We start from the raw sequence: 9,372 nt of genomic DNA, 5'->3' as shown, positions 1-9,372 counted from the left end.
CAATAAGTAATATCAGTCTCTAAAAAGCCACCTAGATAAGAATAAAATAAAGAAAAAAGGAAATTCTGCTGAAGCTCATTATTTTCTTACTATTATATGCTTATATCAGTCATCCATATACCTACGTATATGAACCAAATGTAGCCCACCTACAATAACCACTTCACTTATTTTGAAAATGTAAAATCAAATACTGAAATATTTTTAACTGTGGACCATTTTTCAGCACATAACTTTTACAAGAGTCATAATCCAGAGGGATACTTCTACTTTTAGTTATGAGAAGCAAATATATATAAAGTCTGTTATGGTCCACCACCGGTCACGTGCATTTGTTTGGGAACATTCAGTAAAGTATAAGAGTGGAGGAGGGAGGCGGTGCCTTTTTGCACAGCTGTTGTAATGTTGTCTGGAACAAAATGTAAACATCTATATGTGTGATTGGAAAGCGTGATGTTGTGGCCGCAAGAGTTGTTGCATGACTGGATCTGATATATTTTTGGTCATGGCTGTAGGCAGCGCTGGAGGAGTTTAGGAATGTGTGACCACAAAGCGCTTTGGCCTCACGACGGCTGCATGTCTTCCTCCCTTGTCTGGGTCCAAAAGACACGGACCATCACACTCCAGGTCCACTGTGTGACAAACCGCAGCCGAAAGACACCCACTCGCAAACTGGAAAATGACAACCCTCGTCTCGGGACAGCTGCTCTGCGCTCAGAAGTGCAGTAAAAACGGAGCAATGTCCCTTTTTTGTTGCACTTCATAAGGAAGCTGTGTTTGCTGCTTCCGCCCTAAGAGTGGGCGACTCTGCGGGCTGAGGACATGTCATGTTCATGTCAATCAGCAGGTCGGACTGTGTGTACCTCTGTGATGAGAGGCATCAGACCGCTACTGCCATCTGCTGGAACGTCGGCTGCTTCAACTCACTCAAATAAATGACTGTGCCGGGGTCTGAAAATAAAGAAACACAGAAATCTCTTAGCAAAGTCAACACTTTTTATAATTTTATCAGTGTGGCTCTGTTAAAATATTCATGATAAAATCAGGGGTTGAATTAGATAATATCTGTATAACTGTTCCCAAACTCATTGTAGAAGAACTACGCTTCACTGATTAGATTGACTTGGTTTTTATTCCTCCATTATGTCAACATCATCACCGTGAAAAACTATATAAGAAAAATACAAACAGAAATATTGTAAATACACAGAAATACAATATCCTACACATTACAAACATATTAAACAAAGTTGACAAACATACCGTGTGCGCCTTCTTTCTTTTGTTGGGAAGAGTTAGCTTTAAACAATATTGTCTGTCATTTTCATCCATGGAGAGTACCGCGAAAAAGCATGATTGACAGCCTTTTTACGAAAGCATGAATATGAACGATACACATTCTCACCAGTAGATGGCGGCGGCGCCCCACCTATTTAGCTCTATATTCATTAAATAGCACCAAAATAAAATATGCTTCTGAGACAGCTACAATCTGACTGTATTAGAGCCACAGCAAGTGTGGTAAACAATGATTACAGTTCACATTTATATCAGATTATTTTTTGGAATTTGTTTAAAATCAGAATCACAAAATTGCATTTACATGTGTTTTATAAATAATATATAATATATATATATATTTTACAGAAGGCATTGTTATTCAGTTTCTGCAACATCCCTGATGTAGTATATGTGTTTACCCCTCAATATACTGTATATTTATGAATAATAAAACTGGTTTATTTCCTTTGAAAACATGGTTTTAAGTGGGTGATATTTATTTTTCCATACACCTACATGTTGACTCATTTAAACTTGGGTTTGGCAGCCCGGTACTTTCAGTGTGGGATCTTTTTTTTTCCCCGGAAAGAGGAAATATTTACTCTGAGGTAAGCGAAGAACACAGAGGCGGGTAGGTCATTCAAGTAAATACTTATTTTGGTTTGACAATTTTAATTGAAAACTTATTGCACATGTAACCAATTGAGTAAATGTAACCTTGTTTTAATATGATAATCGTAAATCAGCTGACACAATTTGTTTTATTTTATAAAAGTATCCCTTAAATGTTCTTATTAAAATAATATATAATATATTTGGCATTTATAGGCCCTACTTCATTCAAATACTACAAGAACAGCAAGGCTTCAACTTCTACAGTTTATAAGTGTTTACAACTAAAACTATTTGTCGATTAAGAAATAATAATAATAATCGTTTATTTACACTGCAACATACGTGTTTCACTTAATTAATTATTTAAATTGGTATTTGTTGTCTAGCAATAACAGTAATTTAAGGTGTTGTAGGCTACTATGCTAATTTTACTAAACTAATTATTTTATTTAAGGAAAATTAACGTGGTTTTAACTACTGTATTCTAGTCTGTTTTAATTCTTCATCACAACTACATTTCCTTATGCTATTCGTGCCATCCTTCACTATCAGTCCCTGTATGTGTGGCATTAACTCACATTTTAAATAGGCCAATTCAAGTCTTTTTACTTGCAACAACACAGCAACATTCATGTTATTATTATTAAAACACAATAACTATTAAGAACCCCAATATAGCCGACATATTATTTCAAAAAGTATCTAAATATTCAAAATACAATGTTACGCACCAGACTAAGAACAGAAGGCCACATCCGTCCCACTACATGCTCCACTCATAGCGGGAGACACCTGTTTAAAAGTAGCAGACACATTTTCTTTTCAGAAAAAATAAATAAATGGCCCTAATGTAACTATCACATTTAGAATATCAAAGGTTATTATAATGAGATAAAAAATATATATATATTTTTACGAGATAAAAAGTTTAAATTATGAGGAATATCCTTAATTATGAGATAGAAATCAGAAAAAAAGTATGATATAAAGTAATTATTATGATGTAGAAAGTGTGTAGAATTTATGATGTTAATAATCGAATTTATGTGTAAAAATAAAAATAAACTGTAAACCATATTTGGTGGGGGAATATTATTCTCCCGTCAATAGTGCAGACGGACAGAACTCCTCGTAACACCGGTATACGTCATATTGATCACCAACACGTCACTTCCGCTCCGTTCGGGCGGGCTGGTTGAAAACGAAAACACAGAGCTCCGATTGACTGTTGTGTATCAAAAAGTAACATTAATTTAACGATAATTAAATAGCTTAACTTGTTAGTTAGCTTCAGCAGACACATTTTACTCGGTGAATATTCGCCTGTGTGTACGATTGAAACTATCGACAGGGAGCTAGCTGAATTAAAAGCTGTTTATTTCACAACAATGGACCGACCATCAAGGTTTTTAAACGTTTCATTTTACACTAACCGGAATATATGTTGTCAGTTTGTGCTTGTTTTTAGTGTCTGTTGATTGCTAACGCATTGTTCACTGTTGACACAGGAAAACAAAGGTGGTGAGTTACCGTGAAGCCAAGGACTTTGATGATGATGGTGAGAAGTTATGGCTTCTTATATTAACGCCACTTACATCAAGGTTCATTTAAACCATTAGAAAGTCTTAAAAAGGTATAGGCAAACTTGTAAATGATTGGTCTTAGTCTGTGTGTAATTGGTTGTACCCAGGTTGTACCATGTTGACAAGAGACACCCAGTCAAACCCATTCTATGGCAATCCTTTATATTAGCTGTATCCTACTGTAGATCACTGTAAGAGGACAGGAGACGTTTTTTTGTTAAAATGTTACTCTCTGAAATCAGCCCCCTTTCACCAACATCATATCTGCAATGTTCTGTGTACGTGTTTTGCAATAGATGAAGATTTTGCCTGTGCGAAGGCTCCACCCAGCAAAAAGGCCAGGGAGGATGTGAAACGGGAGCACAGGAAATCATCGAGCAAGTCGTCCAGCCAAGACTCCAACTCCCAGTCCACAGTGAGCCAGAACAGGTTAGTAGACAAGATATAGGCTGTGTTCGAAAAGCCATGCTTACATCCTACTCATACTCATTTTTACATAATTTTTTTCTTGATTCCTTTATTTACGGAATTTACACAACCAGCATTCTATTATTATTATTATAAAATCTCTATTATTATAATAGAATGAATGAGGTTTTTCTTCCCTCGGTCTTTCCTCAGTCTTCCCCTGGCCCAGCTGTCCTGTTAATCCTCCTGAGACCATAAAACACTCTTTCTGCCTTTTTTTTTTTTTTTTAAGGATATTTTTTTGGCATTTTTATGCTTTATTGATAGAGACAGAGTTGAAATGGGGCAGAGAGGGGAGTGACATGCAGAGAACGACCGCGGGCTGGAATCGAACCCGGGTCCGCTGCTGGCCGAGGCCCTACCAACTGAGCTAAGGGTGCCCCTCTCTTTCTGCCTTTTCTCAGGCTAGGATGAACTGATTTAAAAAAAAAATGCACAAATACTACATCTCAGAGTTCAATACACCTTCATATTCCCACCGGTGAAGTAGGTCTTTAAGCATGAAGTACAAACACCACAGCCAACAGAGTAAATAATGCGAGTAATTAATAGACTATAGGCACAGCTGCTGTGTTGATTTAATAGGACTAGTTTAAACGACTATCAAAACATAACCTTCAAAGTAGACATAATGATCCCTTCCTTGTTTGTTTTTTAACCGCTGATACAGGAATATATGTTCAGAGGAAAGAAGATCTGTTTTTTGTAGGGGTGGGAATGTTTACACAAAAGTCTAAAAATAATTTTTGACGATGCTGTTGGAGTGACAGTGTGCAGTGAGAAAGACAGGCAGACAGATAGAAAGAGAGAGGCCTTTATTTGATAATTTTGCTTTTTGACTTCAAAGTGATCATAATTAGCCTAGATTGGACCAGTTGTTTGAGACGTAGATGATAACAAAAGTGAAACTGAAGGTGGAGCAGTTAAATAGGTAAATGAATGAATATTGTAAGCAAACACAAGAATGTGTTGTGTTATTATCTGCTTTAGTAACCTACAGTAGCTCACATTGCCCACCACTCCTGGAAATAATAATAATTTTCCAAACTTTAAAAAAAGAATAAAATAAAAAAAAATGGTTTTCGGTTATTGATTTTTCCTAAACGGTTATGATTTACCAAACGGTTACACGTGTACACCCCTAGTTTATTGTCAGCCAAATGTTTGACTCTTTATTTTCAACAAGAAAAATACATTAACGTTCTTATTTTAGGTTACTAAAATGGATGATTGTGAGTTTTTGGACTAAAGCTCTTACCTCACCAAACAGTAGTTCATAGTCGGTGGTAATAAGATGACAATGTTATATAAGTTGCACCATCTCAGCTAATGCAACATATTTCAATTGGTGACATGATATGGGGACAGACTCATTCTTGAGTAAGTAAAGTAATCCATCCATTATGTTTTTAAATCTTATTTTTTAACGGGTATTTGGGGATTAAAATAAAAGATGGAAATCTTAATAACAACAAACTAACATTATGAAAACAACGCTTGAATCTTATCAGCATCATTTTGTTTTTTCCTAGAAGACCATTGGATGAGAGGCTGCGTGACAGAGATCTAGAAGCGGCCATTACACTGTCTTTGCTCAATAATTCAGATGTGGTAGAAGAGCAGTCTCCCACCAGTAAAGGTATGGCTTTGGCACTGACAATCCTTTTACAAAATTGTCTATTGTTAAAGGGGTAGTTCAGGATTTTAGACATAGGGCCTTATTCCCAAATTAGCCTTGGTGTTCTTTATCACTGGAGACAGTTTTCAACACATTTAATTCAGTCCTTCTAGTTGCAGAGTGCGCTCGTGCTAAGCTAGCGCACGGCATCGGGGGGATACCTAGCCTGCTACTAAAACAGTCTTACCCACTCCACAGTACACCCGAGGCCAATCAATTATAACGCCAGACTATCGATGTAAATGTCTGTGTTGATAGAATAATTTTAGAAATAAAACCAACCTCGCATATTGCATTTTGAGGGACTTTATTCCTTGTAGGCTGCGGCAGCGGTGGACTAATACCTAGGTTACAGGCTCTATAATAGTTTGTTTACCTGCTGCTGTTTTACAGACGCAGAGTACAGTGCACAAAGGAGTTGTATTAGCCTATGCAATAAACAAGATATGGCCACGTTTGGAGGACTTAGCAATGCGTCTGCTTTTGAAGACGATTATGAGGAATTTGTTGTATCCAACGAACCGTACCTGTACGAGCCGGAATACACTGATGAAGAATTGAGAGGGATGCTCAAAGGGCAGAAAGAGAAAGAGCGTCTGTAGAGACAGCCCCCGCTGGAGCTGCAGCAGAGAACCGGGACAGAATGACGGTAGACTGGTGGCAGTGCAGTTTCAGTTTATGTCCCACGCTGCTCTGTTTACTTTCTGCTGTAGTGATTCGGTTACACAGCAAAGTAAAAGTCCGCTGCTGCTAAGAAAGTAGTCCCTCAAAATGCGATAATTCATGCGATGCGAGGTTGGTTTTATTTCTAAAATTATTCTATCAACACAGACATTTACATCGATAGTCTGGCGTTATAATTGATTGGCCTCGGGTGTACTGTGGAGTGGGTAAGACTGTTTTAGTAGCAGGCTAGGTATCCCCCCGATGCCGTGCGCTAGCTTAGCACGAGCGCACTCTGCAACTAGAAGGACTGAATTAAATGTGTTGAAAACTGTCTCCAGTGATAAAGAACACCAAGGCTAACTTGGGAATAAGGCCCTATGTCTAAAATCCTGAACAACCCCTTTAAATAGTTGTCAACTTAAAATTCCTTTTGAATTTCTTCAGGTGATGATGTCAAGTTTCTAGTTCCGACTGATGAAAACACAGATCCAAGTTCCTTGCACCGGTCAAACTGCAGTGTGGATCTTGCAATTTTGGGTACAAGTTCTTTATATTTTGTCCACTGTACAACTTTTATTGCTGAGCAAATACATTGTCCTTAATTGAATCTCGTATGATAAGGATAGAAATGGCGTGTAAATGCTCTGGCTGCTTTTTTTTTTTTAATTTTAAGGTCTGGATGAAATAACATCATATAAAGGGTATCCCGCCGTTTCCAGCCACAGAAATGCTGCTGCTAAAGTCACAGAGGAGCAGAGGAAAAAGCCTTCAGATGAAGATGAAGACTACACACCCAAACTGACACCAGGTTGCCCCCCCTGCCCTGACCCACCCTAAATATTCGGTTTCTGTCTTTCTGCTGGTGTCAGTAAAAACAGCAATAATGTCTTTCCAGGTTCAGAAACCGATGATGATGGTGATGATGACGATTTCAGTGAGCCCGCTGACAGCGAGGACGAGGAATTCACGGTGAATAAAATCGGCAAAACCAAAAAGGACAAAGTAACCAAGAATGAGAAAAGCAAAGCGCCCCCTGCCTCTAAGAAGGAGAAGCCGCCATCCAAACCATCCAAGTCAATTCCACAGGCAGCAGCAGGTATGTTCTTAACAGTTGGGGCTATAATAGTAGTTTAATTTGCTCGTTTTAACAAGAACCACAACCACTGCTTCTCAATTCAGCTTCCACACCAGTGAGAAGTCCTCCAACAGCCAAAGCTGCTGCGCCCAAAAGACCGTCTTTCTCCCCCGCAGTGTCCACACCCAAACCTGCAGTCTCTCTGAGCCCAGCAGGGGGCAGAATACCCAAGTGGATCCCGCCAGGTGCAGTGTGCCATCAGTCAAATTTAAAGGAATAGTGAAACATTTTCAATTTTGTAGCTTTTTGCCTCAATCTCCTGCTCAAGAAAATGTGACAGGTGCCGTTCCTGTAACTGTGTGTGCATTTTTTTATTTAGAAATGGGCATATGTCGCTCATCCGGGTTAGCTTAGCTCAAGCAGTGGTAGTCAGACTTTACAACATCACTAAATGCTCCTGTGTGCTTGTTTACAACGTCATGTAAGAATCAAAAACATGCTTGACTACCAGTGTTTGAGCTAAGCTAACCTGGATGAGTAACATATGGCCATTTCTAAATAAAAAAATACACACAAACAGTACCAGAAACGGTTTCTGTTGCCTTTTCTGGAGCCAGAGAGTGAGCCAGAAAGCCTCCAATTCAAAATGTTAAACTATTCTTTTTGATTATAAACATTTAAAGATACTTATGCTATGTTTCAGTGAATTGAACACTTGTGTTGTTACTCCCCGCCCCCCAGCTCAAATTGGAAGAAGTCCAACGTCATCCCAGAGTCCAGCAGCGAAGTCTCCAGGTCAGGGTCTGCGGCTGGGACTGTCCCGTCTGGTTCGAGTCAAACCTCTTCACCCCAGTCTAACTAGTCACTGACTGAACCAGCATGTGTCCATGTAGGCCAGCTCTTGTTGCCCTTTTATCGCTTTTTTTTTTTAAACAGATAGTTGTAAATAATAATTGTTCCTAAACATAATATAAAGAGTATGTATGTATTACTCTTTGCCACACTTTGCACCTTGAGGCCAAATTTCATAAAAAATAAAAAGGTGCTGAAACAGCTGTGGGGTGTGCTATGTTGACTCTGGTTAAATAGACCATTAATGCCATTGTCATAATCAGTACAATCCTTCTTTCTTTTATTTTCTTTGCCCCGCCCACCAGTAAAAATAAGTCCTTTTAATTTTTTTCCTCCTGTAACTATTGTGTGCAAACGCTGTATATAATGTAAATATACATATGTAATAAAATTTAAAAGCTGTCTTTCTTTTGGAATGTTTGTGTCCTTAAATGTTTTATTTCCATTTTAAAGGTGCACTATGCAGTTTCAGAACCATAAGTTAGTTTACAAACATATTTTCTAACAACTGTGAAACAGTAACTTTTTAAAAAATACCAATTTACACAAACAGTTGCAATTTTTTTTTAAATGTGAGAATTTATAGTTTTCCCTTAAACTACTGTAGTATTTGAGGTTTGGACAAAGGAGCATTCCTCACTGTTGAAATGGATCAAGGAGAAAATACACAGCCAGCAGGTTAGCAGTGCAAGAACAGTAACATCTTGCTTTTACATTCTTATACTTAGGCAGTATACAGTTTGAATACTTCCTCCACCACTACAAAAGTGTTTATCTGGCTTAACTTATTGGTTGCATTATAGTGCTACTGCCTTTAAAATTAAAGAGCTTCAAGCTTAAAAGTAAAGGATTTCTTAATTATCTAATTTATCCTATGATGACATACAATACATGAGTAGCACATTGGTAAAAACAGGCTCTGTAGTCATTATGCTACGTTAAGGGTAAGGGTTCATGTTACAGGTATCAGCCCAGATCCCGTTTGGTTAGTGTGTGATATTCTCAGTGGCCTTCACATTGTTTTGTTTTTTTTACAAACAATTGTTCTCTGAAAACACAGATGAAGGTCAGCTCATCTCCCCTTTCTACCTTAATGTTTCCCAATAGACTATAATGTCCATGAAGTGGATTTATTTTTATGGGGAAATTATAAC

The 9,372-nt window shown here is 37.9% G+C and overlaps 1 protein-coding gene across 1 annotated transcript; it reads left to right on the top strand.

The window, feature by feature from the left end:
* The first annotated feature begins 3,239 nt into the window (after positions 1–3,239).
* rad51ap1 (RAD51 associated protein 1) lies at positions 3,240–8,457 on the top strand. Its single transcript, XM_080051342.1, has 9 exons — positions 3,240–3,301; positions 3,405–3,454; positions 3,776–3,908; positions 5,480–5,586; positions 6,736–6,828; positions 6,965–7,099; positions 7,187–7,387; positions 7,471–7,611; positions 8,108–8,457. The coding sequence occupies exons 1-9, from the start codon at positions 3,285–3,287 to the stop codon at positions 8,233–8,235; spliced, it is 1,005 nt and encodes a 334-aa protein (XP_079907468.1). The 5' UTR covers positions 3,240–3,284; the 3' UTR covers positions 8,236–8,457.
* Positions 8,458–9,372: the final 915 nt, after the last annotated feature.

Source organism: Ammodytes marinus (assembly GCF_949987685.1).
Source record: "Ammodytes marinus genome assembly, chromosome: 22".
Taxonomy (NCBI): domain Eukaryota; kingdom Metazoa; phylum Chordata; class Actinopteri; order Uranoscopiformes; family Ammodytidae; genus Ammodytes; species Ammodytes marinus.
Note: the sequence above shows the minus strand (reverse complement) of the source record. Positions and strands in the feature narration are given on the sequence as shown.

Bases quoted from the DNA above. Each gene is read 5' to 3' on its own strand.
- rad51ap1 (XM_080051342.1), top strand. The intron at 3,909-5,479 runs GTTAGTAGACAA...GTTTTTTCCTAG, and splicing joins TCCACAGTGAGCCAGAACAG to AAGACCATTGGATGAGAGGC. The intron at 7,612-8,107 runs GTGCAGTGTGCC...CCCGCCCCCCAG, and splicing joins ACCCAAGTGGATCCCGCCAG to CTCAAATTGGAAGAAGTCCA.